This window comes from Trichosurus vulpecula, chromosome 2 (genome assembly GCF_011100635.1).
Source record: "Trichosurus vulpecula isolate mTriVul1 chromosome 2, mTriVul1.pri, whole genome shotgun sequence".
Taxonomy (NCBI): domain Eukaryota; kingdom Metazoa; phylum Chordata; class Mammalia; order Diprotodontia; family Phalangeridae; genus Trichosurus; species Trichosurus vulpecula.
This window is the reverse complement of record NC_050574.1, coordinates 384815767-384836376: the sequence shown is the minus strand read 5'-3', so window position 1 is coordinate 384836376 and position 20610 is coordinate 384815767. Positions and strand designations below refer to the sequence as shown.

At 34.6% G+C, this 20610-nt stretch overlaps 1 protein-coding gene across 1 annotated transcript in view; it reads right to left on the bottom strand.

Moving 5' to 3' along the window:
* Positions 1 to 8435: 8435 nt before the first annotated feature.
* The window catches only part of LIPI (lipase I), a 74181-nt gene continuing 62006 nt past the window's right edge, over positions 8436 to 20610 (bottom strand). Inside the window, exons 8-10 of the mRNA XM_036744155.1 lie at positions 19270 to 19381; positions 15504 to 15683; positions 8436 to 8523 (exon numbers count right to left, since the gene is read on the bottom strand). Coding sequence (XP_036600050.1) covers positions 8436 to 8523; positions 15504 to 15683; positions 19270 to 19381 — 380 coding nt within the window. The remainder of the gene's footprint in view (positions 8524 to 15503; positions 15684 to 19269; positions 19382 to 20610) is intronic.

Here is a 20610-nt window from a genome sequence, read left to right as displayed (position 1 = left end):
TAATGCCATTGTAGATCTGTTAAAGTATCAAAGACATATTACCTTCTAAGGGGAAAAAAAGAATTACTATATAAAAACACTAACTTTAAGACCAATAAATTCGATAAATCATTAATAAAATAAAATTGATAAATCACTAGTAAGTTTAATACAAAAGAGCTGTGAGACAACACAAATCACTACAGTTAGAAATTAGAAAAGAGAGATCATAACACAGACAAAAAGAAAATCATCAGGAAATATTGCACTCAGTGATGTACTAATAAATTTGAGAACTTAGATTAAATGAATGACTATTTGCAAAGATGTAAATTAACTGGTGAAACAAGAAATAAATAACATACATGGACTAATTCTAGAGGGAGAAATAAGACAATTGACCAGTGAATTTCCCTCTAGCTCAGCACAAGCTCCACACAAGGAGATAGAAGGATTTGCAGTTGAGTTTTTCCAAACCTTCCCAGGAATAAAATGGTTCCTATACTCTATACATAGTTTCCTATAAGGAAAGATCAAATGTTTCCCAAATTTTTATAAAACTAGTAGAGATAGGAACTGCTTTATAATCTCGGGCAAGTCACTTAAGATCCTATGCCTTAGTTTCTTCATCTGTAAAATGAAGGGGTTAGATTATATAGGCTTAAAGTCTCTTCTAATTCTAAATATAAGATCCTGTGAATGAAGTTGTGAACTCTCCTGAAATGAAAACTTTTCCCAGGTGTGTTATACATCATTCTTATTCACATACTCTGTGGTCCTCCATCTCCCATCTTCACGCCACAATTTATCCAGCCGTTCTCCAAATTGATGGGTATTCACTATGCTTCCGGGTTTTTGCTACCCAAAAATGTATTGTTATGAGTATATTATGGTACATATTTAGCCTTTCTTTGTGTCTATCTTTGACTTCTTTGGGATATATGACTAGTAGTGAGATTACTTGATCAAAAGTTTTAAACAATTAAATGCCATTTATCACATAATTCCAAATTATTTTCCAGAATGTTCGAATCAAGTCATAGCTCCCTTAATATTGTATTAACATGACTGTTTTCCTATAGATACTCCATCATTGACTATTTCTGGCTTTTCTAATCTTTGCAAGCTCTATAGGCAATGATAGTTGTTTAATTTGTATTTTTCTTATTAATAATTTGACACAACTTTCCATGTGGTTTGTTCATAGTTTATAATTCTTTTGGAAAATAGAGTTTTTTCATATCTACTTTGATCCACTTCTCTGTTGAGGAACAGTTTATGATCTTATGTATTTGTGTCAATTCTTTAACTATCAAACTTGTATCATGGATTGTTGATACAAAGATTTTTCCCATTTGTCAGTTTCTCTTTTTATTTTAAACATATGTGTTAGTGTCAATTAAGTGATGACTACATTTCATGTTTAGTTGTAGAACTCTGTAATATATACATATATACTATATATACATACATATATGTGCACATAGAAAATGAATTTCTGTATATAGACATGGATATGTCATATATTAATATACACATGTGTACACATATATAGTATATATACATATTCACGTATATATAGAGAGATGTATATACACACAAACACATATATGTGTGTATATATACATATATGCATACATATGTAGGTATGTGTTTATATATATATATATATATATATATATATATATATGTATGTATGTATATATGGAGAGAGAGAGGGAGAGAAGGCATGTGTGTATTCTAGGACAGTTATCTGGTAATTAAGTTTCCAGAATGAAATGCAATGAGATATTTGGTGGGTTGTTCAACAATTACCAAGAGGAGTTTGCTACCTATAACAAAGGATACTAAACAGATATATTCATCAAGAACAAAGCTTCTGACCTTTAAGTTACACATTATGCTACACCAGTTAACCCTTAGAGTGAAGCTGAAGCACCTTTAGATTATTTTGTATTCGTGTCCAAGCAATTATATCAACAGACAACCTAAGTTTTTAGTTCCCTGAGCGAATCAAATTTCAAGGGCATACCTTTTAAGGAAAGCCCAGCCTAATGTGCATGATGACACGGGGTTAGGATATTATTCCCACCCCATAAGGACATGTACTAGGACTTTTAAATCTATAGATGCCAACTTTCCTTTAATGAATAAATTGACATGGTTTCATAGAAATATATCAAGGGAAAGGGAGAAATCCTTAGAGCAAAAGCTGTTGTCTTTTCTCCAGAAGAACCTGTGGTCCTCCTTAGAAGTGGTCAAGTTACTTTGAGAGTAAAAAAAAAACCAAAAACTGTTAGGAATTTAGTTTCTACTGATGATCTATTCTGCTTCCCCAAGCAACTACCTAGATACTGATAGAAACCCAAATAAAAACAAAGATCTGAGGAGCATCTTGTCTCATCTCCAGTCCTCCTGAGACCTCTACTGGTCAAAAAGAATATCTTATATCCTTCAATAAACCTCCTTAGACTATAGAAGTTCTGTATTTATGACATGTTTCTTTTCTCCCTGAGTATGGTAAAGTTAGCACAAAAGCATTCACTTAGGGGGCAATTGCCCCTAAATGTGGGAAATAACATATATGAGATAGTATGATGAAGTTTCTATTATCTCCTACAGAGACTCCCCAAATAAACTGAATTCAATTGTCATCACATTAATTCTTATAGCACATGCTCTGGAGTTACTACCCGAACTCCCAGTTGCACAGCTAAGGTAGGTCTCTAGAGCATGGCTACGATACTCTGGGCTCTAAGGGTATACCAGTAGGGGTTGGGGGTTGCCTTTTTAATGCTGTATAATTCATTAGGTTACACAGATGTTCTTCCTTTATGATTATTGGTTGATATCAATTAGTCAGCCAGACTTAATTTGCTTTTAGAAAAACTAATGTACTCAGATGGTAATGTAGAAATAGCTCTTACAAAACATCTGCTCTCCTACCACCAACCAAGTCTGTGACAGTCTCCCATTAGTACATAGAGAAATAAATAGATCCTCACTGTTATCTCATTGTATCAAAACTATTAAAACTGCATCTGATTTTGTTTGCCCCAAAAGGGTTCTTCTCTTTCAGTAAATATTCTACTAAAGAAAATTCTTTCTACCAATTGAAGGAGAGAAAAAAGTCTTAATAGGGCCTAAAGGCTAGAAACTCCACAGTCTAGGCCAGGGGTAGGGAACCTGTGGCCTCAAGGCACATGTGGTCTCTCTAGGTCCTCACATGGGGTTCTTTGACTGAATCCAAACTTCACAGAACAAATCCCCTTAACAAAAGGATTGTTCTGTAAAACTTGGACTCAGTCAAAAGACCTAATCCAAGGACCTAGAAGGCTAAACATGGCATTGAGGCCACAGGTTCCCCACCCCTGGTCTAGGCTATTGCAATGTATTGAATCTAATGAAACAAAACAAATCTTGATGAGATACAATCTTCTCTATTCAGTGGTTTATCCTCTAAGAAAAGGGTTTTTTTTTTAGATTGTAGCAGTTATGGATATTCCTTGATTGACCAGCAACAGTTGAAATAGTGCTAAAATTGATGAGGGTACAGTCTCTGTGAGCCCCCTTGAACCTGATGGGGTACAGACTCTGGGAACCCCCTTGAACCTGATGGGGTATAGTCTCTGGGAAACCCCTTGAACTTTCCTTGAATCTTCCCACTTGATCTGGCCTTTGCCTAAGGCCATAAGCCTTTCTTTATCTAGGCCCAAATCTCTACTTAGCCTAGCCCTGTATTGTCCAGCTCCTTCCCACTCTTGATCCCATCAAAATCCTATTCTCTTGTTTCCTGGAGTCTTGACCTCTAGTCACCCCAGTCCCATCAAGATCCTCCTTAGAGTCCTCCTCAAGACTCTCCCTAAACCCCTCTAGTCACCCCAGACTACTTGACCACCCTTAAATCCCTCCCAAGTTCTTTCTGTAGATAACTTTCATCTTGCCTTCTTGAAGGTGCTCAGATTCATTCTAGTTTAGTAGATTGAATCTGGCCCACTTGTGAAAACAAGGGTCACGAATGGTGAGATTTCTTAAGAGTCAATCCAATATGGTGAATCTTTAATAAACTTTGTCTTTTTCCTTGGCTGAGAAGGCTTGAGTTGAATTCATTTGGCAGGACCCGGCGTGTCTGTGTTTTGGGGTCTTGAGCACCCCTAAAAACCTATGGTTCCATACCTTATCATTTTTCTTTAACCTCATCCAAACTAGCTATGATGAACTTCATACCATTCTTTCTCCTAACCATAGTCTTAAATATCAAGTTGTTGTTCCTTATTCCACTGCAAATGAAACATGAATTCAATATCTTTTACTTTATTCTGTCCTGAATTAGCTTATTTTTTTTAAAAGAATGTGTTTTGTCTTAAAACTGATCTATTTGGTTTTTTTTGTGTGTGTGTGTGTATGTGTGAGTGAAGGACTTTGAATACTTATGTTTGCACTGTGTACCTTTCCCTGTAATGACTACAGTCAAAGGAATAGAGCTGAATCCTAAGTAAGCAGTGTTGAGCCATGGGGATTAGAGCAAAAGTCCCTTAGTGAAAGAAAGAACATTCCAAGGCAATGAAGACATTGCTTCATTTCAGTACATTATATTTTCTTGAAAGCTTTTCAATACCATCTTGAAAGCCTGTCTTTTGATATCTAGTGTCAGACTCATAGGCTCCAGTGTTGCTTTGGCCTCAGTGTAAATGAATGGGAGTTCAGTATCTTGCTTTCCTCTAAAGGTAGGCAAATGCTTTACAAGCAATTCTGTTTGTATAGTATTAACACTACTCCCAGCTTTGCAGAAGTGAAAACAGGATGTAAATCAGAGGTGACTGGTTCTAATCAGAGCTGTGACCTAGCAGAGTAAAAGATCAGAAGCTTGTATGCATGCTTAATAAGCTGTTTAATATTATCCAACACACCGCCAGGGTGGAGCAAGTTAATTTGAATACATATGCTACGTGTGAGAAGGGAGGGAGGAACACATTTAGGAGAATAACATGAAATAGGGTATTCAGGAACATGGGAGGAAATTTGAATTGGGAACAGGAAATAAATAGCCTTGCATTGGTCTGAGTAAGTACGCTTCTTTAGGGAGTTACTCATTCATGATGAATGTAAAATATAATAAGAGCTTTCCTGGCTTCACAATGAGTGTTGTTCTTTCTAGAATGAGCACATTTCTCACACCTGAATGACAGCAGATTTTCTGTCTTTCTGTGAAATGATTCCATTTATAAGGAAAGACTATTGTATATCTGTAGCCTAGCCTTAGAGGAAAGCAGGATACTGTACTGTAATTATTTGCATTGAGGCCAATGCATCATTGGCATGCTTGCAATTTTCCCTAGATGTCAAAATGCAGTTTTTAAGAACAATGTTGGAAATCTTTCAAGAAGATGCCTATGTAATTTTCTTGAATCAAGCAATGGTTTCAGTGCTTTTAAATATTCCTTGACCAATGGACTTTTGCTTTAATGCTCTTAGTTCAGTACATATTGCTTGTGATTCACCTCTATTCAATAGACTCTGGTCATTACGCAGAAAGCAAAGATATCTTAACATGGACAATCAAGATTCACTACACAATAGAACCATAAAAAATCCATTTTTATGTAAGAACTAGTTTATAAAAAGATAAGCACATTTAGGTTGGAATAAAGTAATTGACATGGAACTCAATGTTTCATTTCAATTGGAATAAGGAACATCAACTCCATTAGTGACATGAGGAAGGATGGTATGGGGTACTTCTTGTTTTGTTGGAATCCTTTTCAATTTGTCCTGATTAGTCAATGAATATCCATTATAGATATAAGGGGAAATCATTTATTATAAGACAAGTAGCTTAATGGGCAAGATTGTATTTCATCAAAAGTTTTCTTTCTTCGAATGAAATATATTACAATTGGCTTAGCCTGCTCCCATTTTGGGTATTTTTGGTTGAATTAAGACTTTCTTCTTTCCCTCAATTGGCCAGAATAAAAATTAATAAGCAATATATTTAAATTATTCATTGTATTTATTAATGAAGCAATATTTGGATATTACTTAAATTGTTATTAATATCTTAGTGAGAACAATATCATTGGATATGATTTTTTAAAAATTGTGTTAACATTCTTTTGGATATAACAATGCAAATATCTGATTTTAAGTTTGGTTTATTTTAATATTTCACTTTAAAGGTTGTCAAAGTTGACATAAAAATACTTCACAGAGATATATAATATAGATACACAGGTCCAAATGGAAGAAAGGCATAGTGTTGTGCTTACTAAATCATTACACTAATTTTTCAATCCTATCCAACAGCTATGCAGCTGATAAATTTCCATTTTCCCTGATGTCAATCAGTAGTTCTTGCAAACTAATCAGATGGTTGTTCTATTAAACAAGTTACAGAATTTAATTCTAAAAGGTGGAAATGAAGTGCTTGATAACAATGATGAATGCAGGATACAGTCTATTCGTATGTCTGAGGTAGAGTAAATGTGCAGGTAATGGGAGCTAAAGAAGAAAAATAGATGTATGAGGGGAAATCAGCACTTTTTGAAGTCCCTATGTGAAGGCAGTGGTTGGAATACAGAAGAAACCACATAGTCCAGTTCTGAATCCCTTTGAAACAGGAGGGAAAATAACATGGGGTCCAGTAGAAAAGTCTATTCCTAAAATGGTTTGTGTGCACACCAGGGAATTCAGTATCAGTTCTGGTTTTCTTACTTCACTTTGGTCATTTTATTTATTTAATTTTTCTGCCCCCTTCTTTTTGACTAAATTATCTAAGGGTTTAGTAATGTAATTAGTCTTTTCAAAGAACCAGCTTTTAATTTTATTTATCATTTCTTCAGCAGTATTTTTTGTTTCCAGTTTTAATATATGTATGTGCATATATATGTGTGTGTATATATATATATATGTATATGTGTGTGTGTGTGTGTATATATATATATATATATATATATATATATACATATGTATGTATGCTATTTTACTTTTGTTGGTTTCCTAACTTTAAAAAAATACATTCAGTTCATTAATCATCTCTTTTGTTATTTCTCATTTTCTTTCTAATGTGTGTTTGTAGGGATGTGATTTTTGTCCTGAACACAGTGAGTCACATCCCAGAAATTTTGGTATGTTGTTTCATCATTATCACTTTATTTTGTATAATCATTGTTTCTATGATTTGTTTTTTGACTCACTCATAATTTAGGATTTTGTATTAAATTTCTATTTGGGTTGGTATCTTTTGTTTGTGGTTGATTACTATTTTTATCAGGTTGTGGTCTGTAAAGGACATATTTACTATTTCTTCCTTTTGCTTTCAGTATCTCTGTACCCTAATAGCTATTAACTTTTATTAAAAATTAATAACCAATGTCTATAAACCAATGTTACTTTGGTTTATAGGATCATAGTCTTTGAGATGGAAAGTACTTCAGTTGAATGATGGATTCAAGAGGCAGAATATGACAATTTTTTTTTGTCATTAGCAATGTACAAATTGGTTTTGCTTGATTATTCATATTTTTACAAGGTTTGGTTTGTCTTTTCCTCCTCTCTGTACTTCCCCCCAGTTGGGGGAGTTAGGATGGGAAGGAGAGAAAAATGCTTATTAATTGAAAAATTAAATTGAAGCCTTTACAAAAGTAAGGACTTCAGGGGTAACCAAATCAAACTACCTCATGTTATTGATGAGAAAGCAGAGACCAAGAGAATATAAAGGAAGTAAGTGGCAGACCTGTGACTTAGGGCCAGGTTTTCTACCTCCAAATCTAGTTATCTTTCCATTGTATCACAATGATCTTATGCATCATTTCATATTTTTCTCGTATGTCTTTGCATTCTTTAGATCAATCATTTTAAATGGTTTAATTATTTTCAGTTACATTAATATTTTTAAACTGTAATATGTTCAGCTATTCCCACTCAACTAACACATAGACTCTTTTAGAATTTTTGGTATTATAGTAATTTTCATTTCAATGGCTTCACATTGAATCATAAACATGGAAAGAAAATAGTGCGCTTTTTAAAGCTTAAAACTATCAAAATGTATTATTGACAACAATAATAATTTATTCTACCACAATAGAATATTAAATGCTTGAGAATCATTTAGACAGAAAATTGAATTTTCTCAGAGGGGACCCTGAAGATCTCCATTCCTTATCCAAATATATTCTTATTTATTAACCACATTTAATTATGGAATAGATAATATAAAAGTGAGTTGAATAATATCAAGCTATCCTCTTAAACTCCATTTTGTTTTATTATGCCCTTTGTATAATGACTTCCTAACATTTCTCCAAAATAGAGAAACATTTTAATTTCATATTGAATGTTTTCTTTTTCTGGAAAAGGAAATCTCAGTATAGGATGACTATACTTTCCCATCACCATGATTTCTTGACCAATCTGAAGTCCAATATTTCCATATTTATTGTGCAATGTCACTTCACCTACATGTCTGTTGGGGTACAGGAATATGGTTTGAGTGTTGTTTCCACATTTTCTTTCAGTTCAAAATCATACCTGCAAAGCTGTGGTCTAAGAAATGGAGAGAAAAAAGGAGGGAAAGAGGGAAAAGAATTAGTACAACAGCAAGACTTCACATTTTCCCATTTAAATATGCTAAGTCTATAGTAGCAGTTTGGTATCTTGGGAAGGCTAGAAATGATCAATTTGGAGCTTGAAATCTGGGTTTGTGTTGTCATTCTTATTTCCTCTCTTTGAATTTCAGTTTCCACATCTATAAAAGGGGCCAAGAATAGTTATGCTTTCTTCCTCACAGGGTTGTGGTGAGTAAAGCATTTTGTCAACTTTAGGGTATGATGGAAATGTAGAGAACCAATTCGGTGGACGAGCGAGCTTAAGTAGAGTGGTAATGGGAGAAAAGATTAATCATCAACCAACTATTAAGCACTTACTCTGTATGAAACTCTATGCTAAGTGCTAAGAATATAAATAGAAAAGTAAGATGCTTTCAAGGGACTCACATTCTAATTGGAGAAGCAACACATATGGAAGGTTTTAGCTGCAAGTCAAAAGAAGAGTCCCATGGTCCTTAGGGTACAATGGTAAAGCAGATGGCAATACCTCTTTTATGTCTTTTCCACTGATAAAATCATATCAGTTTGTTTTTTGGTATTGAGCCATTTGACAGTATTAAGGGCTTTAGTGACTTTTTTTTGGGGGGGGATTCTTTAGTAGCTAAGTCTGCAGGAACAGTCTCAAGGTATCAGTCCAGGGGTTGCTTCCAGAATAATGACTGATGATATTGGGTTTGAAGCATTGTCATTACCAAGGCTCTCAATTCCAGAGTTTTGAGCTGTCTCCATAAAGGTCTGAGAGCAGATGACAGTTAGGTGGTAGCAGTGGTTTGACTTTCCTGGCACTGCTCTCTCATGTCTCTCCATTAGGATACTTTTCTACTTTAGCCTTGCCTGCCATGTGTGTAACAGCAGTTGGCAGTTAGTTGGGATGGGTGGCCTCTTCTCCACAGGAGCTGCCTTCCTGGATGCTGGCTGGGGACTGGACTAGAAATAGAACTGTTGCTCTAGAGGTTGATGCTACTCCTATGACTCCTGTGTATGTTTGTCTGTTGGTGGTGATTGGTCAGAAGTTGTTGCTAGTGTGTTGGAAGAGGTGAGTCATTTCTTCACCAAGAACATTTTTAATGTCTATGTACCTCAGAAGTTTCCAAATCTTGAAGCACTATAAAAATGTATTAGTATTATAATATTTTCCAGCACATGAATTAATCCTAAATTATTATTTTATCATTGATTGTCATGATAAATTTTGCATCCCTAAGGGGCAGAGCCAAGATGGTGGACAAAATGCAGGAACTCATCCAAGCTCTCTCAAATTCCCCTCCAAATGACTTTAAATAATGCCTCTAAATGAATTCTGGAGTGACAGAACCCACAACCCAATAAAACTTGGAAGCTCAGCAGGAAATACGTCTTATATGGGCATGAGAATGAAGCTCAATCCAGAGAAGGTAATGCCCAGGCAAGTCAGCAGTGGGCCACACTAGGCACAAGCCAGCAGCAGGTCTTGGGGGCAATTGAACTGGTAGCTTCCAGAGATCTCGGCACACAGATAAAGTGGGGGCTCTGACAACCTGTTATAAGGAGATTACAGGGATCCCTTTGCTGGCACTTGTTTCAGGACTCTGTTGCATTGCCTATAGCGGGATCCAAGTTTCAGTCCTGGGTCACAATCCCTGGGTGAAGAAGAACACTAGCCCACCAGAGCTTGTGGCCACAGCAGAGCTGAAACCTTGATCACAGCTCTAGGGAGGAAAAAAGTGCTTGTGATCATTGAAAGATCAGGGCCACAGGCCAGGAAAATAGTAAAGATAGCTCTTCAATAGATCATACCACCTTGAAAGAACAGAAAAATTTACAGATTTCTAGAAGTAGTTCTGAAAACAGCTGCACAAAAAACTGAACATTGGTGCATTGCCCCCTCCACCCTAAGAGCGGAGCCCAAGTTTAATAGAAAGCTCAAAGTTAAAAATTGGGTGGAAAATCAGCAAACAACAAAAAAAGATCCTGACCATGGAAAGTTACTATAGTTACAGGGAAGATCAAAACACAAACTCAGAAGAAGACCACAAAGTCAAAGCTGTTATATTCAAATCCTCAAAGGAAAATGTGAATTAGTTTCAGGCCCAAAAAGAATTCCTGGAGGAGCTCAAAAAGGAGTTTAAAAATCAATTAAGAAAGGGACAGGATAAGTTTGGGAAAAAATGACAGTGATGCAAGAAAATAATGAAAAAGCCAACAACTTGGTAAAGGAGGCACAAAAAGTACTGAGGAAAATGACACCTTCAAAAACAAAATAGGTCAAATGATAAAAGAGGCAAAAAAATTCACTGAAAATAACTCCTTAAAAAGTAGAATTGGCAAAATGTAAAAGGAAGTACAAAACACCACTGAAGAAAATAATTCCTTAAACATTAGAATTTGGCAAGTGGGAGCTAATGACTCCATGAGACATTAAGAAACAATAAAGCAAAATCAAAAGAGTGAATCTCTAGAAGAAAATGTAAAATATCTCATTGGAAAAAACAACTGACCTGGAAAAGAGATCGAGGAGAGATAATTTAAGAATTATTGGACTACCTAAAAGCCACGATAACAAAAAAGCCTAGATGAGATATTTCAAGAAATAATCAAGGAAAACTCCCTTGATACTGTAGAATCAGAGGATAAAACAGAAGTTGAAAGAACCCACCAATCACCTCCTGAAAGAGATCTCAAAATGAAACTCCCAAGAATATCATAGCCAATTCCAGAGCTACCAGATCAAGAAGAAAGTATTTTAAACAGAAAGAAACAATTCAAATATCATGGAGCCACAGTCCAATAACACAAGATTTAGCGGCTTCTACAATGCAAGATTGGAGGGCTTTGAATATGATAATCTGAAGGAGAAAGGAGCCAGGATTACAACCAAGAAATCACGTACTCAGGAAAATTGGGCATAATCCTTTTTGTTGTTGTTGTTGGGGTGGGGGGGTATGGAGAATGGATGTTCAATAAAACAGAGGATTTTTGCTGGCATCCTTGATGAAAAGACCAGAGCTGAATAGAAAATTTGACTTTCAAATGCAATGCTCAAGAGAAGCATAAGAATGAAAACAGGAAAGAGAAATCATAAGGGATTCAATGAGGCTAAACTGTTAACACTCCAACATAGGAAGATGACACTTGTGACTCCTAAGAACTTTATCGTTATTCAAGTAGTTAGAAGGAGTGTACATGGAGAGCACTGATGTAAGATGAATATGATGGGATGATATCTGAAAAAAATTAAAGGGTGAGAAAGAAGAATGCACTGGGAGAAGGGGAAATGGAGAGATACAGTGGGGTAAATTATCTCACATAAAACAGCTACAAAAGAGTTTTTACAGTGTAGGGGAAGATGGAGTATGTGGGTTGGGGTAGCATTTGAACCTTACCCATTGGAATTGGCTCAAACAGGGATTAACATACATACTGTTGGCTATAAAAATCCATCTTACCCTATAGGAAAGTAGGAGGGCAGTGGGGCTGATAGAAAGGAGAGCAGATGGGGAAATGGTAGCCAGAAGCAAAATGTTTTTGAGGATAGACAAGGTGAAAGGAGGGAGAGTAGGATAAATGGGAGAAAATAGAATGGATGAAAATATACAGCAATCATAAGTTTGAGAAAATTTTATATGAAGTTTCTTTGATAAAGACCCCTTTCCCAAACATATAGAGAACAGAGTCAAATTTATAAAAATAAGAGCTATTCCCCATTTTTTTTTTGAGGGAGGAAGGCAAGGCAATTGGGGTTAAGTGACTTGCCTAAGGTCACATAGCTAGTAAGTGTCAAGTGTCTGAGGCTGGATTTGACCTCAGGTCCTCCTGACTCCAGGATAGGTGCTCTACTGTACCACCTAGCCACCCCCATTCGCCAATTGATAAAGGATATGAACAGGCAGTTTTCAGATGGAGTAAGCAAAGCTATCTATAGTCCTATGGAAAAAAATGCTCTAAATCACTATTGATTAGAGAAACACAAATTAAAACAACTCTGAGGTAGCACCCCACACCTATAAGGTTGGCTAACATGATACACAAGTGTTGAAGCTGATGTGGGAAAAGTGAGCTACTAATGCACTGCTGCGAATTGATTCAGCCATTTTGGAGAGCAAAAACTATAAAGGACTACAATACTATGCATACCCATTAACCCAGCTATGCCACTACTAGATTTGTATCTCAAAGAGATAAAAAATAAAAAGGAAAAGAATCTACAAGTACAGAAACATTTATAGCAGCTGTTTTAGTGGTGGCAAAGTATTGAAAATGGAAGACAGTTGGGGAATCAGTTGAGGAATGACTAAGGAATGGTGTTATATGATTGTGGTGTTTGTTTTTTCTAAAAACATTGTGATAATAACCAGCCCTACTTCCAAAGTAGGCTTCTTATACCAATATTTTGAGCTATGTGATGAAAATGTTATTAACTTTATTTTCATTGTTATCAGTTGTTTCTGTTATGTCTGACTTTTGTGACTCCACCTGCCATTTCCTTCTCTAGCTCATTTTACAGATGAGGAAACTGAGGCAAAAGGGGTTAAGTGATTTGCCCAGGGTCACACAGCTGAGGTCACATTTGAACTCAGGTCTTTCTGACTCTTAGTCTAGCACTCTATCTACTGCACCATCCCCAGAATACCAACTAGGAGAAAATACTGAAAGGAAAAAACATGATTTTGTACGAGAATTGTATGAATACCTAGAAAAAGTGAAGCAAGAGATAAACAAATAAAAGCTTTACTTCTGCATTGCTCACATTCATCCCTTTCTCTCCACACAGCCACCAATATAGTTAAGGCCATCATCATATCTCACTTAAACTGTGGCAATGGCTTTCTAATTAGCTATTTTGCCTTATCTAATCCCACTCTAATCCATTCCCAACATAGCTATCAAAGTGATTTTCCTAAAATGCAATTCTGACCATGTCCCTCTCCTACTTAATAAATCCAGTGTCTCCTTATTATTTATAGGAACAAATAAACAAGCAATTCTTTTGTTCAGCATTTAAGACCCTTCACAACTTGGTCATCACCTACCTTTCCAGAGATATTACATATTACTGTGCTTCACATAATCTAATCAAAATGTCCTTCTTACTATTTCTCATACCTGGCACTTCATTTCCGACTACAAGCTTTTGTCTATTTTCATAGTATCATATATTTATAGTTGGAAAGTATCTTAGGAGCCATTTAGTCCAGCCCCTTCATTTTATACGGAAAGAAACTAAAGACCACTGAAGTTAAGTGACTTGTTCGAGGCCACAGGGTTCAGAGGTATCAATATCAGAATTTGAATACTTTTTGTAAAAATTCAAAATCTAGTGCTCTTTCTATTACACATTAACAAATGAGATGATGTAAACAAAGCCCTTTGCAAACTTTAAAGTACTATGGAAATGTCAGATAATGGTAGTAGTATATGTAGTAATATTAGTAGTGGTAATGGTGGTGGTTTAAGTAAAATTGCACCATGCTACTTAACCATGTTATTCTTTTACTCAATTTTTCTTTTCTTTCCTACTCTTCAGTCATTTTTTTTCATATTTCTTACAGGAAACCCTTGAAAATCCACATTCCCCAGTCTGGAATTTAATGTTCTCTACAATCTGGCAATGTACTTTCCTTTCTTTTTTCCCACCATGCTGCTTTAATACCACTGTTCCACCAAATGGATATAATCATTGAATCCTAAAATATTTTTTAAAATTTTCCTTCTTTTTTATTATTTTTATCATTACTCTTCTATTAAAATGATCTCTTTCTGCATATACGTATGTATGTATATACATATATAGACATATATACATATACACATATATGTATATATATATGTGTATGTATATATATATATAAATTCTATCCATCATTAAAGCCCTGCTCAAGGCCCCTTTTGACTCATAAACTTTGGTAGGGGGAGATCTATACAACAGGAAATGAAGCATAGCGTTGAACAAATATGCAGGCAAAGTCCACTTTTTCTTCAAGTATCTGAATAATTGTTTCTGTGAAGATCAGAATGTAATACAGGAAATTAGCTGGACTCATTTCCTTGTTTAATCACAATTCAAATTCAAAACAGATAAATTTAAAAAGTGTTCAACACTCTGTTCTGCATTGACCTAGGTCTAGTCTTGATAATACCACTTACTAACTTGGGCAAGCCATTAATCCTTCAGGCATCAGTTTCTCCACCTATAAAATGGAGACATTGAGTCTCTCTATATACATCAGGGTTTTGTGAGGTTCAAATGAAAGAGTCTTTGTAAAATGTTTATTAATTGTAAAAGTACAATTTAAATGGAAGTCAGTACTGAAAAAATTTATGACTCCATATCGACCTTAAAATTATTTCATTTATTAAACATTAATTCAGACTTAAGTTTCATGGAACATATCTACTGTGTAAAGCAAAGTATATTTGTCATGGTTTAATATGTAAAAGATGATTTTTTATTTGTTTCCCTTAATGGTGTAGACAGTGTATAAATGTAGTCATAATTTAAAGCACTAATATTTTCAACTTCTACAAAGTTTTCCCCTATGACACATATGAACCTCTAATAGGTTTCCACAACATTACATGCAGAGGATGGGTAGGCTACCAAACCAGATAATTCAGAATGTAAATGTTAGGTTGGGAAATATATGGGAAAATAGTTATGTTTTCTTCACTGTTGCCTGTCCAAAGCCAAAGGTACAGAAGAGCAAAATTAATTTGGGAAGTGAATAACTGGTGGGGAAACATGTCTAAGAATGGGACTTGAACTTCTGAACCACATCTTAAAACATAAAGCTGACAGATTCTTGGCCAAACATGTAGTAGAGTAAACAAACAAAACAAATAATTTTTCACTATTTCTGTAGTCAAATGGATTACTAGCTCCCCCGTATCTAAAAATAAATTGTCCAAATAAAAACCCATCATATGTATCATATATGTTACCTTTCTGGATTTGTAAGTGATCTTAATTTTATATGGTGAATCTTGTATTTGCATTTAGAACACTTAGGTTTTGCATTCTTTTGAGAATATGTCAAAACAATTTTTGAAATGTCTTTAAAGTCATAGTAAAATCCAGCAAGAATACTGACTTCTTCATAGATAGGAGATGTAGCCACGTAACTAGATAAAAAACAGAACACACCATCATATTTGGTTTAAAATAAAGTCTTCAATTCTAAATAAAGTAAAACTTTACAAATTGTGTCTGATGATGAAAAGACTGAATTACATAATTTTAAGAGAAAGGTAGGAAGTCATTTTATCTTTTGACAGTATCTAAAATTAAGCCAACAGTTCCTCCTCCACCCAATTTGATACAATGTCACATTTATTACTAATGACAAAATTTATGTATAGTGCTTAATTATAGAAAAAATGCTAAGCAAATTAATTTACTGTCACTCATTATAGAAAAAAGATAAATCAAAGCAGGATTTGGGATTGCAGCTTTTCATGAAAAAATGATGCTCTATTTACCATAGTAGTAATATGAATTTTTTTACTGTATTCTGCTGTTTAAGAGATTTCAACTTTCTTAATATTTTAAATTTTTTCCATTTTAACTTAATCCAAATTAATACATAATTCTGAGTTGCCAAAATGTAATTAAAAGAAGAATTTCATAAAGACAAAATTAAAAACAAATAATATGTGCTATTCAGAGAACACTAACTTTCTGAGAAAAAATACACATACCTGTGGCCTGAATTTCATAGTCAAATTGCTATAACATTTCACCCATGTGAATATATCATTGCCTTATAACTTAAAACAGAAGGTAATACCACGTAATGGGAAAACCACTACATTATGTATACTGCTTGTATTTTTAAGCCACATTTCAGTGACAGTTATCTGTGTTCCAGGAGAAAGCTAACCAAAATGGAAGACTACCTACTTCTGAGGATTTACATGGGCACAAATGACATCCCAGAAGGAATCTGAGAAGTATTGCCAACCATTGTGAAGTCTTGGCCACGAAACTTACAATTATAGAGGTACACATGTTTTCATCACTGTTGCTTATTGAAGGCAAAATATTTTGAAGAGGAAAATTAATTTGAAAAGTGAATAGCTAATAATGAAAACTGTGTCTAAGTATAGGATTTGAAATTCTGGATCACATCTTAAAATATAAGGATGACAAATTCCTGGCCAGGGATACAGTAAACAATGGCTAATCAGAATATATTTATTTGAATAGTGTCTTGATAATCTAATGAAAACAGTGTTTTAAAAGAATGAAGGGAGGAATAGGATTGCCTATGTATATTGTAACAATTAGGTACCCTAGCAAGCAGCTACAAACAAAACAGAACAGCAATTAAGATATGCACAAGTCCATAGGAGACAGAATCCAGGAGAGGAGCCAGCAGTAAAACCATATCCTCAAGCATCTATACAAAATTTCCAAAGGATTAAGTAGTTCGAAGAACAAGCAATCTTAGAACAAGAAGACAAACTTAACCACAAAGGTATCACCAAGATTTGTTGGAGGTGAAATCCATGACAGAACCATGACTCTGGATACTTTTTACCATATTCAAAGGAACAGTGACAGGCAGTAGTGTTGTATTTTCAGAAGCTTGGAAAAGAAAATCCAGTAACTAAAGCAATACTGAAGGTAAAGTCAAGTTTAATTACGGGATGATAGATGTAAAGAGCATGATCTGGTGTTATAAAAACAATGTCAAGAATGCTCAAAATTACCTAAGGCTAGCAAGGGAAGCTAAGGTAAGAAAAAAAGTGAGCCATTTGTTTCTTTTATTTTGTTGTAAACTATATGGTGAGAAAAGTGAACATCAAAGAAAAGACAGAATTTTTACTTGGGTTGAATTTGGTGATTATAACTTGTAACAAAGAGAAGGCAAAGCTGCTCGAATATGATTTTATTTCTATTTTCTCTACCAAGGAGAATGACCTCTGCGCTGTAAATGACAGAACAAAAATGACTAAGAGGAAGGAGATACACAATATAATCTAGGAGATAGGAAGTAAAAGAGTATCTACTTTTCCTTGATGAATTCAAATCACCTAGCCCAGGTGACTGACATCTTTTAATCCTGAAAGAACTGGCAGATGTGTTTGCAGAGCCTCTGTTAATTTTTCAAAATCATGGAAAATGTTAGAGATATTACAAGACTGAGGAAGGGTAAATGTTCACCCAATTTTCAAAAAAAGGGAAGGGAACAAACTCTGTATAGTCCAAGGAACTTGATCTTAATTCCTAAGAAAATTCAATGAAGGATCATTAAAGCAATGGTTGGAGAACATCTGGAAAAGGAAGATGGGTAAAAGGGGGCTTTATCAATTATAAGTCATCACAGACTAATACTGTTTTCCTGAGCTTTTACAAGATTTCTAAATAAGCAGATGAAGGGAATACTGCAGATACAATTAACCTAGATTTTAGCAAGAGCAGATAAGAGTTATGGATTAGATACAATACAATTATATAGATACAGTACTGTTCCGATAATGAATCAATAACAACATGATAAGAATTTTCTGGTGGAGTATCTCAGGAATCTTTGTTTGGCCTGATCCTATTTAATATTTTTTGTCAGTGATTTGGGAAAAGGTAAAGATGGCACACTTACCAAATTTGCAACTGACTCAAAAATAGGAGAGATAGCAGACACATTGGATGCCCGAGTCAGGAGGCAAAAGAATCTTGAGCAATTGTGTCAAACTCCATTAGAGATAATCCCTGGTGGCCTCACATTGATTTAGAAAACCACAGATTAACATAATCTATGTTGAATTATATTTTTATTTGTTGTATTAAACACTTCCCAATTACATCTTAATCTGCTTCCAGTCATACAGGAAGTATTGTAGACAGAGCTTTGAGTTTGACACCTCTGGGCTAGAGTATTGGGATGAATCTAATTAGATAAGTTTCAGAAGGGAAAAATGTAAAGACTCATGAAAATATAAGAATATAAATGGTATTTAAAATAAGCTTTATAAATATTACATCAGTAAACAATAATTCTTTTGAAAAAGTAATGGGAAGTTTAGTGTCTTGCAAGCTCAATATGTCAGCATTGTGATTCCAGAAAAACAAACAAAAACATCAACCAAAACTATTGGGATCTTGGGCTGCATTCAGGTGACAATTGGCATAGCTTCAGATAACAATTGACATAGCTTCAGGTAACAATTTGCTCTATCTTACCATGCCTCATTTAGATTACTGTGTTCAGTTCTGGGTGCCACTTTCCTTAAGAAAGATATTGATAAAATGAAGAATTTCCAGAGAATGGCATTAGGATAGTGAAAGGCCTAGAATCTGCGTTTCATTGTAAAGAAATGGATATTTTTAGCCTGGAGAAGAGAAGATACAGGTGGAAAGGTATAACAATATTCAAGAGTTTAAAGACTATTTTGTCGAATAGGAACTAGATTTATTCTTTCTGGCTGTAGAGCAATGATCACAAGAATCACGGGTGGAATTTGCAAGAAACAAGGTTAGATCTGACGTAAGAAAAACTTCCTAACAATTACTACTGTCCAAAAATAGAATGGAGGGCATGGAGAGGTGATGGGTTCTCTCTCTATGGTAGTCTTCAATCAATTGGACAATCACATGTCAAATATATTATGGTGGAAATTCCTTTTTTATATGGATTAAACTAGATAGCTACTGAGGTTCCTTCCAAATCTCAAATTCAGTGTGCCTGTAATTCTTTATATTACTTACCTTTTGATTTTTGATTCTTCTACTTTTCCATATATATCTATTAATTTAACTTTCATATAACCTTCCTCTGTAACATTATCCAAAACAACAATATCAAGAACATAATGATACACTGAAAAACAAAATACATAGTTTCAAATTTATGTCAACATTATCCATGTAACAATGGATTTAAATATCATAACTTAAATTCATTTAGAACATTTACTAGTTATTTTTAAACATCCTTTTCTTTTTAAATTTTGAGTTCTAAATTCTCTCCTTCTTTTCACTTCCTCCAGACTCATTGAGAAGGCAAGCAATATTATATCACCTATGCATGTGAAAGCATGTGAAACACATTTCCTTATCAGCCATATTTCAAAGAAGCAAGAAAAGTAAAGAATGTGAGAAAATTATACTTCCACTAGCACTCAGACTTCAGCAGTTCTCTCTCTGGGGGTGGATACCATTTTTTTTTTTCATCACAAGTCTTTTGAAATTGTCTTGGATCATTGTGTTGATCAAAGTACCCATCTTTCACGGTTGATCATAGTTACAATATTACTAATAGTGTGCATAATTATCTCCCAGATCTTCTCATTTCATCTTGCATCAGTTTATATAAGTCTTGCCACAGATTTTTCTGAAACCACCCCCTTTGTTCTTTCTTATACCACAATAGTACTCCATCACAATTATACATCATGACTTGTTCAACTATTCCCCTATTGATAAGCATCCCCTCGGTTTCCAATTCTTTGCTGACATAAAAAGAACTTCCATAAATAATTTTGTACATATATGTCCTTTTCCTTTTTTCTTTGGTTTCTTTGGGATACAGATCTAACAGTGCTATTGTGGGATCAAAGGGTACACAGTTTTATAGCCTTTTGGGCATAGTTCCAAATTCCTTTTTAGAGTGGTTAGAACAGTTCGCTACTCCACCAGTAGTTCATTGGTATACCTGTTTTTCTCTTTTTCCCTCCACCATTTGTCATTTCTGAAGCTGTAAGGTAGTATCTCAGAGTTGTCTTAATTTGCATTTCTCTAATTAATACCTATTTGGAACATTTTTATATCACTATAGATAGGTTTGATTTCTTCTTCTGAAAACTGCCTGTTTATATTCTCAGACTATTTATCAATTGGGGAATGGTTCTTATTTTTGTAAATTTGACTCAGTTCTATATTCATTACATAGTTGAGCAATGAGGCCTTAGAGAAACTTGCTATAATTTTTTTATATTACTTCAATGTCTATGGTACCTTTTAGCAAAATGTAATTTCCCTGATTATCTCTTTTAATTGGGTCTATTTTTGCTTTTGCCTTGTCTGAGATCATGATTGCTACCCTACCTT